Genomic DNA, 20811 nt, shown 5'->3' with positions numbered 1-20811 from the left:
CTGCCCAGCTCTTCTGCCACTCTACCCTGGAGCCTGATTCATATGCATAGTTTGCTTACAGGATAATTGGCGCTAATTTTCCCGGCGGTAACGGGGAGAGTGGCACTAAATGAATGTGAAACCTCTGTCAAGGGCATGTGGGGAGGCCTCATTTAAATGCTAGCTGGTATTGATGTGGACACTTGGCTGCTTTTCAACCTTTATTCAGACATGGGCCTCTGCCAGAATGTTTTTGTTCAAGGGAAGCCTATCTTGATTTATCACATATGCCCTTCATTTACACCCACTGTCCTCCTCGTTCACTTCTGGAGAAGGACTGCCTCCTGTTACTTTTTATAAACTGGTCTGATGTTTGGCAAATACTGTTTAAAATGTACTGGTACTGTATCAAGTTTGCGCATACTGTATCGCATGGAAGTTTACTACCTTTTGGTTTTTTAAAACATATTTATTTGAAAGTATTTTAAAAAGTCACATACTTATTTATCAATGGTAGAGGGGGCAAAAAGAGGAGCAACATTGTTAAACTACATGTAGAAAGTTATCATTACCGTTTGTTACAAAAATGTTTCTCTGAGAATCAAACTCGTATCTTAACTTGATCCCAGCTAATAAATGCAGCAGGTCTCCGGGGGAACCATTTTTGTTATAAAGTACACTTTAATGTTATTATTCTAGGGCTGCCTTTGCCAAGGAGTCGGAGGTGCTGACTGGTAACCTAGGAGACAAGCTGATTCCTCCAAATGAAATTTTGCGTGATGTCAGCGACCTTAAGGCCCTGGCCAACCTACACGAGAGCCTGGAGTGGTTAGCAGGGAGGCTCAAAGGCTTCTTCTCCAGCCTGCCAACAGCACAGAGTAAGTACTGATCATGAAATAATATTACACATTAGATAATAGATAGGCTTCAGAAAACAAGCAAAAGGAAAACAAATCCTTGGTGGAATGTAAAGTTGTATATTGGATTAAACTGTTCTGATATCTTATAAAATGTACCGCATACACTACAGATGAAGATTTAAGGCGGCTGAAGATGTAAGATGTTCATTTACTACAACAGGTTTTAGCAATAGACAGATAACTGTGGGCACCAAAGCATCATGTAAGGCAGTTTATTTAATAGTGTTCCTAAAACCTCAGTTTTGCTGATATTTGTTATTTTTATGACCTGGTTTTAGAGGTTGTTTATAACTCCATTTTAGAGCTGGAGATAGAGAGAGAATTACAAATGAGCTGGAACTTCATTAAAAATATTATAAATAATACATCTGAAAACCTGGGGTGAGCCTGATTCTCAAGTATTGAGACTTGAGGAATCTGTGCTCTGACTATTGCAGAAGGTCTTACACAGCTCAAATCAGCTGCACTCTAAACCATGAAGTCAATATCATTAAAACATAAATAGAAAACCTTCTGAAGTTTGCTTTAGCTATAAATACCAATAGCACTCAACTGTGAACGTGTCATAATTACCATTCATTTAAAACAGTGCCATTAATGGAGTGTTTTATCACATAGGACAGCCATGGTATTGTTCATTATTTAGTGTTTGCTAAGCTGATGGGACTTCCGTAGCTAACCCCTTATCTTAACTTTTTCCAAATTGGATTTTATATTACAGAACCAGTCAGGTATGAAAAAGTCATTTTATTCTTTCTTGTCTTTAAAACTAATACACATTTACACTTCTAGTGTACTATTCATAGATTAAGGCTGCTTATTCCAGCTCCTGATCTTTGTAGTGCTCTGCTGCAGAAGTTTTTAAAGCCGACCTTGTGGCATATGTTTTAATATTTTAACACGCGAAAACGGAAAGTCCTTAAAAACGTCACTTGAAATAATGTGTGCGTCTATATTTTGTGAATAATACTGTACATTTATTGGGTATGCTTAGCCTTGTATCTACGTGGGCTCGTTGAGGCTATCAGAAAAAGAAAAAAAAATGTTATGTCAAGATCACTAGATAATTGATCTCAGGATCTCGATTTCACTCTTCCGTTATCTCGTGATCACGAGAAAATTTATTTCAGGATCTCGAGAAAACGGAAGTCATTACTTACGTTTTCCTGAAGACAGAAGGGAGCGGGGTTCTGAAAAATATAGCGTTACACGTTCCCCACATGTTGCTACATCTGTTTAAATAAATGTAGGGAAACTTTAAACAGCAAGACCACAATACAGTATCTTGAAATGTAGTGAAATGACTAGGAGTAAGATATTTTTCCTGGCAAACTTCCTGGAGTACTTTTAAGGGTCAGTGTTTGGATTAAATCTTAATTTATATAAATGACCTGGATCAAGATAGTGCAAGATTTTGCAGATTATAGCAAATTAGGACTCAGAAAATGCAGCCAAAGGGGATTTGGCCCATAGCTGCAAATGGACAGACTGGCGCCAAATGAATTGTAATGTTATAAAATGCAAAATATTGCACATTGGGTGTACCCAAATTAATATATCACAAAGTACATTATGGGATTGAAGTATGTAAATAATATTTTGCGGAGAAGAAATTAAAAAGACAAATAGAATGTTATGTTACATTGCCAAACGTGTGGCCTGTGCATTAATAAACAGTAGATGCCCACTGGAACATCACCGCATCCCCTTTGAATCAAATTTAAAATCTTTCAGCCCAAGTACCTGCTTTCATTTTGACTTGCCGTAATGAAAGTTCAGTTCACATCTTTTGGACAGAAAATACTAACCAAAGACACAATTGGTCCAAATGTATGTTATTATCCACCTGGACCAGCCAATCAATACTTTGCACCGACATAATAAACCAATCCTGTACCTGCACCTACCGAGTCAGCCAATCACAGCCTGTCAGCTCGACTGGAACTTAGACAGCATTTTTCAACAGCAACAAACCGAGACATGGACAGTTTAGTAATGTTGCTCCATTCAGATGTCAGGCATAATCCAGATAATGTATAAGTAGCTCTGACAAGTAAATAAGTTATATGTTTCATAAAGTTATTTGGTTTTTCTTTCTCTCATTATGTATGGTCCTTTATAAACATTTTCAGGACTATTTTCCTAAAACTTTGCTCAGTGGAAGGATACCTGACGAATTATTACAAGTTCAAGGTAAATCTAGGTTTTAAAAGTGTTTTTCTAAAGAAAATCGTTTTCTAATAGCGATAGTGCCCTCTTGATTAAGGCTCTGCCGTGTGGTAGTTGACTTTCGTGTGGTCAACTACCACACGGGCACTATCACTTAAATAATGCTCCAGTTAGACCCCACTTAGAAATACTGACCAGTTCTGTATAATCCTGAATGATATGGATACATTTAAACTACTTCAAATATAGCACAGAGAATAGGATGAAAGGGTGTAAATGGAAGATGAGTAGAAGTTCATAACAGAAGGTGAGAAGCACTTATTAAGCAAGTTAAAAATACAAGAAATAGTCTACTGTACCAAGTAACATCTTAAACACTAGGATGATTAAAAAAAAATGTGACAATGTATGAAAGATCATAAAGAAATCTGTGTGTTCTACATTATAAAGGTCAGATCCAAAGCTGAAACATTGAATGAAATTTAATTTAATCTGAAGCTGTGACCAAGTTATTTTAAACTGTAGAAAGAAAAATAAAACATTTGATTTGCATTCATGCTTCCACTAACTTTATTATTATTATTATTTATTTCTTAGCAGACGCCCTTATCCAGGGCGACTTACAATTGTTACAAGATATCACATTATACATTATTTCACATTATACAGATATCACATTTTTTTTACATACAATTACCCATTTATACAGTTGGGTTTTTACTGGAGCAATCTAGGTAAAGTACCTTGCTCAAGGGTACAACAGCACTGGGGATTGAACCCACAACCCTCCGGTCAAGAGTCCAGAGCCCTAACCACTACTCCACACTGCTGCCCTTTATGTGGCAGAAAGTTTGCATAAACATTTAAGACTGGTCCACACACTGTGACAGCTTTTTTTCTTGTGATTCACTTTGTGTTTACCATACCTTGTTTGATTTGTTTAAATTACTGTATACTGGTTTATATAAGCATTATCAGTATAGTGTTATAGGTGCCTATAACATTTGCATGGTACGAGACTGCATGAAGACAATAAAAACAGCTTAAATCTATTTATGATAAAAAGCCGCAAACTGACTATGAAAAATTATTTTCATAGCAAATAAGTGGTAGTATTTTTCAGCAGAACAGAAAGTGACATAAACCATGCCTTTGATTAGAAAGGATCATAAATGTAGATGCTGCACAATGATATTTGTTATACATTTTCTCGCAGTTGTGTAAAATTGTCTAATTGATTTTTATGCATACAAAAAGGGTTGCATGTATCAAGGTTTTACAGTCTTTTCAGTAGTAACATATCTGCAATGTTGCATCATGTCTAACACTGCTTCTCATGTGTCACATGCAGGTCATTAAAAAAGACACATGTTTAAACTAACTCCACCACCTCCTACCACCATCTGTGTTTCCTACATGTGCCACTTCCAGCATGGAAAGTAGATGTCATGTATGAGAAAGAAGATCAAACACTGAAAATTATAATTTAATTAACTGCTGTTTCATTAATGACTGGGAATTTCAAATGTCAATCACAAGAAGTCAAAATCTTTGACATCCAGAGACAGACCCCCGAATCCCTGTGATTGTGTTTTGATTGCTTGCTTGTGGATTATCAACTACTGATTGATTAAAACTATTTCCATACAGGTGCTTTTTGAACAGCTACATTGGCATTGAGATTGATTAAAATGAAAATAGTTTTCTGGAAATGAAGTGTAATCATTCAGCTGATAGGCACAGTTAGCAGTTAGCACCCAGCTGGGCACTTGTTTTAATTCTAATCCTTGTTGCCAATATTTGTTCAAGTCAGTTTCCAGGGTTGATGCAGTGGGAGAGGTCTTGCTTCCAAAGCCAGCTGGCTGCCAGTCCCAGTAGGGTGGTCTTCAAGTCTTCTATGTAGTTTAACAGGAGCTTCTGGCTGTACTTTGGGATTGCCTGCTGAAACTCCACTACCAGGCAATGAAACACTCTCCATATAACGTTACCTGGCTTTTTTTTATTACTGATACAATGTTAGTTTTTTTTTTTTTAAACATGCAATTTATAACCCAAAATTCCACTGAGACTAGACATAGAGAATAATATCTGAAAGGTCACTTCCCCCAGCTGAACTCAACCTCAACCATAGAACTTTTGATTTTTTGAACTCTGAATTGTTTGAACTCTATAGCACTCATATTAATTTTGTATGAATTCCTTCCATGTTTTATTTGAAACTTTGTTGTGTTTCTGAAAGTAGAATCCACCCACTAATCACATACGCAATCAAACTGTTGCTTTAAATAGCCCTCTCACCTACGCCTCCTTGTTGTTTCCTTGTATGGTCCTCCTCCTCCCCTGCCTCCACCTTGCAGCGGGCCTTGTCTGTCTAGGGGGAAGGTGGCCCAGAGTCCCACTTGTCCTGCCCGCTGGCATTAGTTATCATAGTTCAGTCAGCGTATAGGGGCGGCTACCGAGCTCCAATGGACAAGGCCATGGGCCAAATTATATTACGTTTCATTATGGTCAATTGTCAAATACAATAAAAATTGTTCATTTCAAATCTTATGGATATCTCCTTTCTGAAATGTTTCATCATCATTATAATTATAATAATAATAATTATTATTATTATTATTATTATTATTATTATTATTATTATTATTATTATTTATTTCTTAGCAGACGCCCTTATCCAGGGTGACTTACAGTCGTAAACAAATACATTTCAAGAATCACAGTGCAAGTAATAATACAATTAAGAGCAAGATAAATACAATGATGAATACAATGACTGGTCCAAGCAAGTACAAGTGTGACAAAATACAATTCAATAATACAGCATATAACAGTGTCAGTGATAGTTACATCAGGATATAATTAAATACAAAATACTACAGATTAAACACTTGGCAGATTATAGTACTCTGAAGTACAGGATTAAATGCAGTAAAATAGGGGGCAGATAAGAGCATTTAAGGAAGGGTGATATATGTCCCAGGGGAAAAACAGAGGAGTTCTACAGGTGCTTTCTGAAGAGGTGAGTCTTGCGGAGGCGCCGGAATGTGGTCAGGGACATCTCCCTTGGCCACTAGGGGTACAAAGAGTAACATGAACCAAAGAACATCTTTTTTTGAGTAAAGTTCAAATGCAAATGCCATTCTTGTAACACTGAATGATTTTAATAATGTTATGCTTTATTTGTATCCTGCTATATGCTATTACTGTACTATATGGTGTTAGGTAAGAATTTAGTACCGTTTTTAACAGAAACCCTTTTTTTTTGGTCTGCCAAAGATCCTCTATCTTTTTTTCCTAACTCTGTTTTCATCCCTAGCCCTGTACAGATGGAAATGAACAGAAGGTTTTGCAGATAGGATTAGAAAATAATTGGAATAGCGCCACAAAAATGTAAAAGAAAAAAAAAAAATGTGTGAGAGCTGGGACTGTATTCCAGTACAGTCTGTTCAACATTTTAAATTGGTCACCACATACTGAGACTTGAACATATTGATCCCACTACTTTGCCAAAGAGAGATTGGACTATTGTAACTCTCTCCTTGCTGGTCTCCATGCTTCGGCTCTCCGCCCCCTTCAGCGCATTCAAAATTCTGCTGCTCGTCTTGTATTCTTCCAACCTCGCTACTCTCATGCTACCCCTCTGCTTCACACTCTCCACTGGCTACCTATCTCTGCTCGCATTCAATTCAAGACCCTTGTTCTTGCCTACCGCTCTCTTACCCACACTGCCCCATCCTAGCCTGTGGACACTGGTTTTAAACTGTTGTTAAAAATATTGCTGCAACTTTCAAATCTGTTTTTTCAAGAGAGATATTTATTCATTTGTTTAAAAGAAAAAAAAAAGCATTGTCATTGGTTGGGGAAGAAATTGTGTTCTTGTCTTTTAATGAATAAGGCTCCAAAGCCTTGTTAGCTTTTTGACCTCCTGATATTTGATGATATGGTAGCTCAGCAGCATTTGTAACATGCGTAGGAGGCTTGGCTTTTAATCTGAGCCTCCCACACATCGTTACTGTCATTTTAACACAACTGTTTCTAATTAAAATACAGAGCTGTGTAAAGTTGACAATGGGTATTGCCCATCATTCTTCATATACTTTCTGCTTTGAGTAGGACATCAAAATAAACATATCTTCCAAAACTTGTTAGCTCTTATCCTGAATTCACAAAGTTAAATTAACTTCCAGTGCTGGTAAAATGATGCTCTCCTCCTCAGACAGTGCTGCTGGCCATTTACTTAATGAGACAGTTAATTAACCGGTGAGTGTATACACACATAAAGAACATTATTTCTGAAAATGAAAAACTAATAGAGTGTTAAGATATCTCTTCATCACCACTGACAGTCTTCACTCCCTTCGTTATTACTGTTTGCTGAATGGATGGAAGTCACTGCCTGGCCTGCTTATCAAAAAACTCTGCTCTAATGAGATTTGATGATATTTGTCTCTGTGTAGACATGATAGTGGTGTGAGTCAATGCTGACTGAAATTACTTTGGAAGATATATAATGCAGAATGCTGTCTTTGTTATACTGTAGACGGTAGATATACTGAATGTCGTTTCCAGTGGTTCAAGATTAGAGTTAAGTTTTATAAAGGTTTTTTTTAAAAAAAAATTTAGTGGTTCACAGATGTGTGCATTTTACTACACTCTTAATATCCACTGACGCTTAAAAGTGATACTGTGAAATGAGCACATCACAGAATAGATCACACATTTGAGAGCTGTCTATTCTTGGTCCACTTCAAGTCCCCTTCCCTTCCAATTTAGTTTTGCATACATTTGACTTGACATTCTTCCAACATGTGCTTCTTGGGAAGAAAGAAGTTTCGACCGCCCACAAGCAATTAAAAAAACAAAAACAGAAAACAACACTTCAAATAGATAGTGGTGGAAAAGAGTATGGTTACAGGTTTAGTCCCACTTTTCAACAGGCACTTTTATTGTATGATATTCATTTCAGGTCATTTCAGATATTACTTTCATATTATGTAGTTCATTGGCAACATGCAAAGAATGCTGTGGCATATTTTATTCTGGTAATGTATCTAACATGATCACAGCATATGGGTCCTATATATATATATATATATATATATATATATATATATATATATATATATATATGTATATATATATATATGTGTATATATATAGTATTTTTGCAATGTGTAATAAGGCACAGTGGGCAGCTAGCTCTTTGAGCTTATATATATATATATATATATATATATATATATATATATATATATATATATATATATATATATATATATAATAGCACCTCGCTTAATATCATGTCCCATTTATTATCACGATTTTTCAAAAACCACTCGCCATGCACCATAGGTTCTTTGAGAAATGACCTCTCTTAATGTCCTCTCAAAAACCCGCTTATTGTTACTTTTTGTGCAGCCTGTCAAATGCTGCCTGGGCAGTCTTAACTGGATACAGTTCAGTTACAAAACACCGTCACCAACGTTTTTAATATAGTCTTACTCACAAAAAAACAACACCCAAGTGCCAATTGGTAGCTCTAATCAGTTGACAATTCATGCCTTTTTTAGATTATGACACAAAATCTTCAAACTAATGATACAAAATGTATTTGTCCAGTAGTAAACAATGCATTTGTATAAATGTAAAAAACGACTAAATGTACAGTATTAAAACGCTGCTCCTTAATTCACCGTTAGTTTTCTTTCTTTTTTTCTCGCACTTGTAATGTGCTGTCATAGGCAAACGTGAAACCCACTTTATATCATGGCCCGCTTTATATCAAAGTATGCCTGCACGGTAATCATGATATAAAGCAGGTTCATCTGTATGTGTGTGTCTATATATATATATATATATATATATATATATATATATATATATATATATATATATATATATATAAATTATTCCAATAGTAAACTGTGGGAAAAGTGCAAAAATACTGTGATATACTTTTATAAGGGTTCTGGAACTGTTAAGAATGCTTAAAAATACAAATTAGTTCTGTTGTATTTCAACATTGTTTTAAGCAAAGGTTTTGAATGCACAGGAAGTCATCTAGCCTCAATATGTCTGTGCTTGCGGGTCTGCTGTTTTAAAAATATTGAAAATGAAGAAATAAATCGTCATCTTTTTTTAAGATGTGAAGTAAGTGCTGGTCTTCTTCCAACAGATGATATTTTCCTTTGACCAAGGCACCTGAAGTGAATGTTAAGAACTGAGATTTCAAGTGTTTCTTTGGAGTTAAGCAGGTCCTTTTGATAATTTATTAAGCAAAGGTTTCCAATAATTGCAAAGTAGTAATAAACCTTATCACTGTCAGGCTTTTTTGGTTAACAAAAGGATCATTGGAAAATAAAATAAAAGTCTGCAAAACTGTCTACTGCTGCATGCAAGGCAGTTGGTTTGCACTCCACAATCGATTATCTTGCCAGCACCATTAAATCAGTCCCTTATATTTCGTTAGCAGTCATTCCCTGTCAGCAGGAAGTGAGCTACACAATGCATTGTAGTGCTTCATTGACTAAATAGATTTGTGTATGAGGGACATTGCTGAATGCTTTACTTCAGAAGGTTTTAAATGTATTACCATTGATTTACAGGATGCAATCTTTCCATTAGCACCTCCCTGTTATTGATAGCGAAACATAGGGATTCACAAGTGACTATTTAAACAAAAATTGCAAAAAATAATGATACCCTTTTAAAGAAAGGAAGTGTGTTTCATATTTAAGTGTATAGTTTTAAATGTGTATTCTGTGTGTTTTTATGTGATTGTAATTTGCTGCTGTTGGACGCCGTTGTAAACGAGCTAAACGTCAGTTTTATCTTCAAAGAAACATAATTTTTTGGAAAAGAACATTTTCTAAATTCGTCTAATTTTAACTGAATAATATGTATCCAGTGCTGTTTCGTCTTATGTATTTGTTTGCCAGTTTTCTGAGCGCAAGTTATCAATACTTTTAGTTTTTATGGGTTGATTATTTATTTTCAGTTTCATGTTTTCCAGCTATCTCTCCAGGTTCTGACTCCCAGGTTAATTCAGACCACACTCAGACTCGTGAACAAATCATGCAGGCTCTCAATGACCTGGCCAGAGCCTTCCAGGAAATGGCTGACCGCTGCTTACTAGTGCTCCACCTGGAGGTCAGGTAAGTAATTACGGCAGAGGTATGTTATGCAGTTATACAGTATATGTATAATATGTTGATATGTATAATATGCTCACACAACCATATTTAATTAAAGCTAGGAATATTCTATAACATGTATCTTAAACATTAAAATCCTGAATGGCATTAAATATGTTCATATTATTATCCGATTATTCAGTTAAATTACAAATTACAACTTCTTTTTTTTTTTTTTAAGAGTAATAAAGTATATAATAAAATTAAAATAGACTTCTACATTCCTGTATGTGATTGACAAGCCTGTTGTAGTGTACAGTTAAAGAAATGTAGGCAATGTATATTATATTGTACAATAAGGACGTGTATATTTATTTATTTTTGGTGTGTAACTTACTTTGACATTTGCGTTTAATGACTTGTGCTTGGCTGCTATGCAACACTTTTGAAGCTACTGGGAGGTGCAAGATTCCATGTCTTGTTACTCCGAGCACTTCATATTTCAAACAAATAGCACGTTCCTAGGCAGCACTGTGAGGACAATTAAATATCAGACCCAATTAAAATACTGTCAATGGTGTCTGTTTTGATTCGCAGTGCAGTTTATAGTAGGCAAGGGTGACGGTTCTTGCTTTGCAAAAGATGAAGAGCTAGCTGGAAGGTATTTTAGCAATTAGCAGTACCAATTATTGGTCTCAATACTTGTTTAACTTAGGAAAGTATTCTTGGGTTTTATTTTCTAATACATTCTCATTTTACTCTTTACAGAGTTCATTGTTTCCATTATCTAATCCCCCTGGCTAAACAAGGCAATTATGCCATTGTTGCTAATGTGGAAAGCATGGACTACGACCCCCTAGTGGTAAAATTGAATAAAGACATTAGTGCCATCGAGGAGGTCATGAGTGCCAGTCTACAGCAGCACAAGTTCCAGTACATTTTTGAAGGTATTTCACTTTATGAATTCAGAATAAAAATGTTTTGTAGGATAATAGGTTTGCCAAAGTTGCACATTTAGTTGCTGAGTTGGTAAGCAACATCATCATTTTCTGACCCCAAGGTGCTTTCAACTGAATTCAGTGAGAATATAACATCTTAGCTGCCCCTGGGTTATTTCAGAAAGCTGTGAGAGGCTGTGTTCTTTCAACTTGTATTTCAACGAGTATAATACAGGATTGTACTGAGCAGGAGAAGCCAACAAGCCTTGCAAGGAAATGAAAGACATAGATAGAGCTATGGGAAGTATAATTAAAACCACTCAGAATGGTTATAAATAGGCTTGCCACTATTCGATTTAGATTTTTTTGCCAAATCGACGATTAATATCGACATTTAATTTAGAAAGAATTTACCGTTTTTTTTTCTATCTTTATTTTTCCATTCAAGCAGAGAATGCTTAAAAAAAACAAAAAAAAAACAAACACAGACTTTTTATGCCATTGAGAAACATCTCATTTAGCGAAACCCCTTTATCATATTCAACATGCAGCAAAACCATGGTTACCAACTTTCCAATTGGAATAACATCTAGATATGGATCCTACACAAATTAAAAAATCGTAGAAAACGCAGCATATAAAATAATTCGACGTTTAACAAGCTTTACCGATTAATATCGAGAAGTAGCAAGCCTAGTTATAAATCCAAATAAAAAAGAAGATATATTGTGACAAGCCAATAGACACACATGACACTGCATGGAAAACATTTATTTTTATTTCATTTTAGGTGTTGACCTATTTGCCGACCACATTTTTTTCTTTAGCTATTAGTGGTACAATATATTAAATAGAGATTCATATTCTATTTTTTCTTTCAATTTTTTGTGTTGAACATTTCTTAAAACCGCCTTAGTGAAAGTGTCTGTGTTGTCATTTAATTCAGGTCTCGGTCATTTGATTTCCTGCATCCTGATCAATGGGGCCCAGTACTTTAAAAGGATTAGTGAATCTGGAATTAAGAAGATGTGCAGGAATATCTTTGTCCTCCAACAGAACTTGACTAACATCACCATGTCTCGAGAGGCAGACCTTGATTTTGCCAGGTACTGTAAACAGAAATCTGTATCACAGCTGGGTCTTGATTTAAGTGCTGGATAACTGTATTTCTTACATGGATCGGATAAGCACACTGCTGCATATTGTTTTAAACTAGGTGTGGTGAGTGTTCATTGAAAGGTTGCAAAGCTATATATTTGTACATGTTCAATTGCATTTAAAATATATTAGCAGGCAGGTCAATTCCACAACTGAGTCACACAGGTGGCCAGACCAACACATGGTCAGTTTAAGTGGTTGCGTTTTTGAGGGCCTTAGGCTATAAAATCAAGATGATTACTGGAAATCATTGTATTGTACAAAAAAAAAGAATTGCATTAAATATTGCTCTGTCTAACACAGGACGACTTGTGTAAAGAGGCACATTTCTATTTGCTTTTAAATGGATGAATACAATAAAACTGGCTGATTAAATACAATTAAACTGGCTGATTAAATACAATGAAACTGGCTGATTAAAGTGTACACCTTTTGCTGTTTGTTTGACTAGCTCAGAGACTCCTACCACATTTCATGCTTTGTTTCTGTTTTCCATAAATGAGAAGCAAAGACAAATACATTGAGTCCAACAATGAGGCGCTGCAAGGCAGGATTTTAAAGTGTCTTGCATTTCCATTTCATGTAATACATTACAGTTCATGTAATACCTTACAATTCATGTATTACAATAAAATTCAAGTTTTAATAAGCCGTCACCAAGCATCTTTCTTGTTGTTTATTATACATGAAATCTACAAGCTGTTCTCTTATCTTTCTGAAACACAAAAACCATGTTGCCATGGTGAGCCTTTGATAGAAAGTTCCTGCTGTTTATTAACAATAATACCCTCACTAGTGTTCAGTGCTGTTTACTAAATATCAACAATAATAATCTTCACCCACCCAGTCATTCCATGTTGTACAGTTAGTTTAATAGCATGTTGTCTTGCTCTGAGTTCTTTAATATATGTAAAGCAGAAACAGCTTGCATTTATTTATTTCATTTTATTTGTGTGCTGATTACTGATGATGGCAGACCACGATGATTGAATCTTTAACACATCACTTGAACGTTGTTGTCTGATTACAAGACATGCTAAAATATGCATACAAGGGTATTCTTTGTGTAAATATAATCAGAACAGCCAGGCAGCTTATGCTTATGCTCATTTCATTTGGTATGCATACCTTTGTTAGGCTAGTGGGAAAGAAACAAAACTGTACAGACCCCCCGGGACTCTGGAGTGCTACACATTATATTTAATAGTCATTTCAATCTGTGTTTCAGTAGGTTGAGCAATCAATGTTCCCCAATCGCTCCGAGAATATAGATGTGATCACTGAACAGCTCTATTATTTTCTGCCAATGTCTTGCCTTTGGGACCATATTTAAATGGATGCTGATTTCACGGGTACTCTTCCAACATGTTTTAGATTAAGAAGTAAGAAGCTATGCATAAATATCCCTTGGTGTGCCGTGAGTCAGTATTACTCTGTGGCTTTAAACAAGTTTTAAAATGGCAGGTTCCAGGTTCTATAAGGCAAGTGTGCCAATTAAATAAGGGTATTGCACCTCAATTGGCCACAGACTGTGTAGGGCACCTGTATAGTTAATGCAATTAGAAATATAAATGAATAATATAGGAAAGCTTTATTCAATTGAAATGAATTTAACCCTATTCCAAGAACATTTACAGAGAGACAAGTAAAAATGTAATGCTATTGTTGAAATGTCTTTGAAACTGTTTGAAATGCTAAAGTTCTCTGTTACTGTCTTGTTGTGTACACATTTTAAATACAGTATTATAGAACTTAGAAACAGCTATCTCTGTATACTGTGTATTGAGGCTGTGTGGTCCAGTGGTTAAAGAAAAGGGCTTGTAACCAGGAGGTCCCCGGTTAAAATCCCACCTCAGCCACTGACTCATTGTGTGACCCTGAGCAAGTCACTTAACCTCCTTGTGTTCCGGCTTTCGGGTGAGACGTAATTGTAAGTGACTCTGCAGCTGATGCATAGTTCACACACCCTAGTCTGTAAGTTGCCTTGGATAAAGGCGTCTGCCAAATAAACAAGTAATAATAATAATAGTATAGTCATGGCTATTTGGCATAGATTTCTGATAATACAAAATCCTTAATAGCAATTGTTTTTTTTGCTGGTCCTTGAAAGAGCAGTTTTATCACTGTAAGGGCAATGCAGATGCAACAGTAAGTTTCATATGTTAAAAAAATAACCTTGTTACAAGTAACCTTTCCACCCAGAAACTCCATCCAAGGAGATTTACGTTTTCAGCATCGGAGAAGAGGTGTCGTTTTGTGAAAGGAACAGAAGTCAGCTTTAATTTAAAATAATTCCAGCAGAGCATCCTTCCACTGTTAGAACAATTAGGATTGATTTTAGTTTAAATTCGACTGAGATAAATGACCACCACGTCTTTAAATATTGACTGAAATATCTGAATGTATACAGATTGGTAAATCAAAGACTGCCACCTTGTGGCAACATACTGTATAGTAATCTAATCTAATGCAAATGCTGCAGTTGTCCTTGGTGCAAGCTATGCCCTCAGTCTGCAACATACTGTATAGTAATCTAATCTAATGCAAATGCTGCAGTTGTCCTTGATGCAAGCTATGCCCTCAGTCTGTAGGTATGTCAGTGCCATTATACAATTACTCAACAATAAACCATTAATAATGGCCTCAAGCATGCACACATATGCAGACTACTATCTTTTATTTTAAATCATTGTATCCTTAATGCTGTTTCTTATTGCAAACCAAAAGAGGCAGTAGTGATACTACTACTGCCGGAAATAATACAAACACAAAAAAATACACTAGTCACAATCTAGTACAGTCTCTCAGGTCTATAAAAAAAGAAACGGTATTTAATAAAAATGCAATTTATTTTTTGATGTCAGTAAAGAATTCAGCACCGCTTCTATAATGTGTAAATGTTGTGGATGAAAACCGAGAGGAGAGCTTTTATATTGATTTTCTTACCTTGTGCAGCATTTCACAAATCAATGCAATGAACTTTACAAAAGCATGCTGAAAACATGTTTATATATATATATATATATATATACATATTTTTTTTTTCTCATATTCCATAGACAATGCATTTCAAAACCATTGAATAAACCTCTTTAGAAGTTGAGTGCCAGACCATTATTATTGACAGCCTACCAGACTGACAGAATATTCCACAAAAATGAATCAATGCAGAATAACTATTGACCCCCACCCCTGAGCCTACAGGACTTTGCTGATCTATACGCTTTATTTATTTATTTATATTACTATTGCAATAGCATTTATTTTCTGTGTAAAATATAAAGGGATTGGTATACTGCTTTTGGCACCAATGCAATTAAAATGGCAAATCACTTTGTAATGTATTAATTTAGAAAAATACCAGTTTTAACTATCTGACCTATACAAAGTCAGACTGGATGTTACCAACTGTCGCATACCCCGCTATAGCAAATCTCGTTTTATGATTGATCAGGTCAAAAGACAGATGTACAAGCTGAAGAATTAAAAAAATGAATAATAAAATCATAAAATTCCACAACCATTGTATATTATACATTGCTGATGGGATTTAGACAGTATCAGGTAATGTTGTACTGGAACTTTTCTTGGGTTTTAGGTAAGGGTATTGAAAGGGAAGTTACAAAATAGCAACAGAAGCAGATCCAATGCATGTATTTTTTTTTTTTTTTTTGATGCATCTGCTTGACAAAGTCCTGGTTGATGGTGGGACCGATTTCTGTACAGGCAACACTAAGGTTCCTTGACTCAACAATACACCAGGCCTAACTCCACAAAGATCTGTATGCTTTATGTATTAGGGGTTTTGGATGTTTTATTTACAGCATATACCCCCATTTCTTCCAAAACTGGAACGTTTTAATCTTATAAACTGTTGACCGCCATTTGCCTTGTAGTCATGTCTGTCGGTTTTATTTTTCATTGTTGCTGCTGTCAACTGTGGGCCTCTGTAAACGAGACTTTGTATCCCAGAAGCTATCGCCTGAATATTTTAAATAAATGATTACATTACTTAGCAGTGACTTTCAGTAACTCTTGACAAAGCCCTTTCATCAGTGGGAGTTAGTAATACAAAAAGATAAAGGAGACTTTATTATGATTTAAAGTGCTATGAATTTAAATACTGTATCTACCAATACCTAAGCACCAAGAGGTAACGTGCATGCTTCAAGCTGACAGTACTGTAGAAGTGGAAAGCCTAGATGATCATTAAGAGGTGATGTAGATGATAATATCCTTTGTTAAATATGGTCAAAAAGTATATACGTATTTGCTCTATGTGCTTCTCATTAGCTCTACGTAGTGAGTAGAGGTTTAGACAGGTAAGATGTACTCTGTGTGATTTCCAGAGGTGTTACCCACCTGAAGTGTTACCCACTGCCACTCTAGGAGAGAATAGAGAAGGTTGACAAGCGATATACAGGAAGAACAATGGAATGGAAAGGTACTGGTGGTCATTGCATTGCTGCAGGTATTGCATATTCATATAGTGTAATCATAGTCACTTAGATCACATCCGACCCCACGGTGTACCTATCAGTGACTTTATCATAGTCTAAGCCCTTGGAATAGTGTCATCAGGCAGGACAAAGTATTCTAAAAGACAATTTAAAATGTTGTTGATCTGCAGGGGCAATTTGTAATGCACTTATGCAAATAACATTGGGAGGAAATGCTTATAGAATGAGTTTGGCTTTCATAGTCATTGAATGTTTAGAAGTGTAAGCCAGTTTCCATCATAATAAAGGAAGGCAAAAGGAAGATAATGTGGAAAAAATGTACTCCAAATAATGATGTCATTGCCCTTTTCTTCTCCTTTTCATTATGAAGTGTTTACACATGCATAGGTTTCTTCATTTTGTTTTATACTAGATATGCATCTATCATTATTGCATAGAACAGTTATCTAGCATATCTGCTAATTACATTACAAATATCAAGATGTCTAAAAAGGTTGCTTTGCTTTATGAATTAATTAAGTAAGTATATTTAGGTCATGATTCATAAATTGGCAGCATAACTTGTGTGAACGCACACATAACAAGTATACCTAAGAGGGTTGTAAGTTTAGTATGATCCAAACTGCCAACATCTTATCAATTTTTGACAACATATCAGTCAATGACTATTCTACTGATTTGTTACAACTGTTTCATTTCAGTGTATATTTCATTCAGATGATTCCCACAACATTTTACTACTGTTATTACAATTCCCCAGCCACTAGGTAAAACCTTGTTACATGTTTGCTGACAGAAGCAAACTTCACTGCGTCTAATGTTTAAAATTAGAGCACATGAATTGCTGTCAGTTCTTTTTGACTGCATTCATTTCATTGTCCCCCTAGTTTATGCATCATAAATGTGCTTAATATTATTTCCACTGACATAATGTACAATGAAGGGGCTAATTAGAAATGTATGGTATATACCAGTATAAAATATTTGCAGGTGTTTGTGGGGTATTAAAAATGATATATAATGCTATTGGTTATTTTTTATAGCCTGGGAAGCATATCAGTACAGGTTTTAATCTTACTCGGCTAACTCTTAGGTAACATTTTCTAATACTACTCAAGCTGTCAGCTGTAATCGTTTCAATAGAATGCCTGTGTTTCAAAGCTAACTGTCAGTAGTCTTTGCACTATGAGCAAAACTGATGTTTAGTATCTGCCCTCCTCTGCTATGCAATGGTAGTCTTATTTCCATCCCTGAGTTATGAATACTTCCAAAACCCTATATGCAAGATGAGGTGATGGGATATGAACTTAATAATAACTTGTCTATGGAGATCAATCCTTTTTTTCCCACAAGTGTATTGTAGAATTGTTGCATAGAATTGAAATGAGGCAAATGGCTCTTTCCAGGGTTATTTATATAGCTTGGGCTTAAATTACAGGCGACGACTGAATGTGTCTTATTGCCGCACGTGCTTTTTAGTTTCTAAATACCGGAACCAAACGTATGCTGACTTCAGATTTGATTCACACCTATATCTGTGTCAAGTTTGATTAAACATTCCAGTGAACGGCTAGCTGTAATTGAAATAGAACAATATTTTTCCCCAAGTATATCATGTATGGCTGGACATGACATTTGCTTTGTTCTTAGATTTATTTAGTAAATTAGTTTATGCAATTCTGTTAAGACTTAAAACAGTCACACATATGGTGGGACTTATTTATGGTGCTGTCTGCATAATGGTGATAATCTTGGGGGAGGGGGGGGTGTTAATAAATGACTGAGATTTATCCTATTTTACAAGTCATTACCTTCTTTAGGAAAATAAGCAGGACTCCTGAATCTGTAGCAGTAAACAATACACAGAAACAATGCAGACAATGCTCAGACATCCAGGCTTTGTTAAATCTGTCAATATTAAGACACCAGCTAGCTGGGTATTTATTATTATTACTGAAAAATCCTACAAATAATAATACATCATTGCCCATCCATGTTCTGTATGATCCAACTTTATTAAAACAAATGGCTGAATCCTAGAGGAAGATTTAATTCAGCTTTATATTAACATAGGGGAATAACGTAGGTCAAAAAGGTGACTCCACCTTTGTGTGGAGTGGCTTTCTCTTGAACCCTGTTTGAACTCCTCCTTGCAGACAATACTACGAAATGCTGTACAACACTGCGGATGAGCTGCTGAACCTGGTTGTGGATCAAGGAGTGAAATACACAGAGCTGGAGTACATCAATGCACTGAGCCTCCTTCATCGCAGCCAAACTGGGGTGGGAGATCAAACCGTGCAAAACATGCGACTCCAGCGCCTGAAGGAGATCGTCTGTGAACAGGCTGCCATAAAACAAGCCACTAAAGACAAGAAAATAACTACTGTGTAACCGCACTCTTAGACACTACCCAATGGCCATGTATTCTCAGAGCATTGTTATGTAAAGCAGATGTACTATATATGTACCATGACTGTGCATGCTAATAGTTGGGCATTATTAAACAGTACAGTACATATTAAAAGTATTGAAGAATTGCTGTGCTTGCAAAATCAACTTTATCTCAAGCATGACACTGCGGTCAGAGTGCAACTACATACCATAACTTATTTAGAGCTTGTGATTTTGTTGTATTACTATTCATAAATCTCTACTAAAGATTTTGTATATTCAGTTTCTCCAATTATATATTTGTGTCCTGATTTAAAGTTGGAAACATTTTGGAATGTAATTTATAATGAATAAAACCTGGTACATCCACTAATGAAGAAAACATACTTTTCTCACATACCTAAAACTTTGTCTCTTATATTTTAATGTAATAAGCATTGTGGCTGACTGTATACAAAGCAACTCATTCACAACATAAAAAAACCCTAGCAAATTAAATTTCTTTATGGCTTGTGTTTTACCTCAAAATTGCCAAACATACAATTTTTTGTTGTTTAAATGTTATTTATATACAGTAAAACTGTAGAGGCTAATACACCAGAATGACTTTGGAGTAATATTATGGCTTATAGCTTAAATCAATACCACAGTGTTGCCTAGTAATGTAATCATTTTACTTTGAACTTTTATTTTTGCAACGTTCAGATATTGGTTTTAAAACAAAGTGACACGCTAGTCAATAATGCAAAGTAGGGTTGTTTTCTGTCAACATCATTCCAGACAGAACTCTGGAAATGTGATACTGTTTCAATTTAGGTTGGACGTCTGCTTAATACAAAGAAAAAGGTTTACTAACTGCTAGCAGTTCTAGTGGTGTGTAACTTGTCGGGGTGATTTAAAATGAATATGGAGCTGTTGTTTATACATATATATTAAGCATATATTGTCATCCTGTACTTGTGGAATGTGTGGAATATCCCTCTTGTTGGCAAACAAAACAAAAAAACATTTATATGGCACCTTTTAACATGACAAAAGCGTTTTACTTTCCATTAAATGCACTGTATTGTGTAAAAACACTCAGACTAGTATTCTGTTCTGTTTAATAAAGTTGGTTCCTGTTAATAACTGGCTTCAATTCTCCAATCCTTGAACACAAAATGGGCCTTTCATTTCCTACATTTATTTTTCTTCACTGATTACCATGTTAGTGTATGTTTAATTAATAAACATTGCAGTAAATATGTGTGACAGTTTTTATTTTTTTATTTTATTTTGTATTATTTGTTCATTGAGATTATAAGCATATCTAATGTAACTCTAAAGTGATTTACAGAGATTAGGGGCTCTGACAAATTGTTTCATAAGGCCCAATTTGATGTGCAGTGGTGGCATCAGCACCTTCCGGGGGTCCACCAGTGGCTCCCACTTGACGTTGTTCCTCCCCACAGAGAACTCTGTCCGCTGTGGCCAGTCCCGCCTGTGATAGTGCGCCTTGGTGTCTCTGCTGTCCCAAAAGCAAAGATAGCAGGGAAACTTGGTAAAACCGCCTTGGAGACCCATCAGGAATGCCACCATTTTTAAGTCTCCTATGACCTTGATGCCATCTCAGAAAAATGCAGATATGTATCCACTGAGGCAGCTGGAACTAAACTGA

At 35.6% G+C, this 20811-nt stretch overlaps 1 protein-coding gene across 3 annotated transcripts in view; it reads left to right on the top strand.

Moving 5' to 3' along the window:
* LOC117420019 (exocyst complex component 4-like) overlaps window positions 1-20362 on the top strand; it is a 138327-nt gene extending 117965 nt beyond the window's left edge. For 2 of the 3 annotated variants that reach the window (XM_058985933.1, XM_034033516.3), the window contains exons 14-18: window positions 679-857; window positions 10084-10225; window positions 10973-11151; window positions 12089-12248; window positions 18917-20362. In XM_058985933.1, coding sequence (XP_058841916.1) covers window positions 679-857; window positions 10084-10225; window positions 10973-11151; window positions 12089-12248; window positions 18917-19154 — 898 coding nt within the window. In that variant the 3' untranslated portion in view covers window positions 19155-20362. The remainder of the gene's footprint in view (window positions 1-678; window positions 858-10083; window positions 10226-10972; window positions 11152-12088; window positions 12249-18916) is intronic. The other variant, XM_034033515.3, reaches the window with a different exon arrangement.
* The last annotated feature ends 449 nt before the right edge of the window (window positions 20363-20811 follow it).

The sequence above is a fragment of the Acipenser ruthenus genome, chromosome 14, assembly GCF_902713425.1.
Source record: "Acipenser ruthenus chromosome 14, fAciRut3.2 maternal haplotype, whole genome shotgun sequence".
In the NCBI taxonomy this organism is placed as follows: Eukaryota; Metazoa; Chordata; class Actinopteri; order Acipenseriformes; family Acipenseridae; genus Acipenser; species Acipenser ruthenus.
The sequence above is the reverse complement of the archived record's forward strand: the minus strand, read 5'-3'. Positions and strand labels throughout refer to the sequence as shown.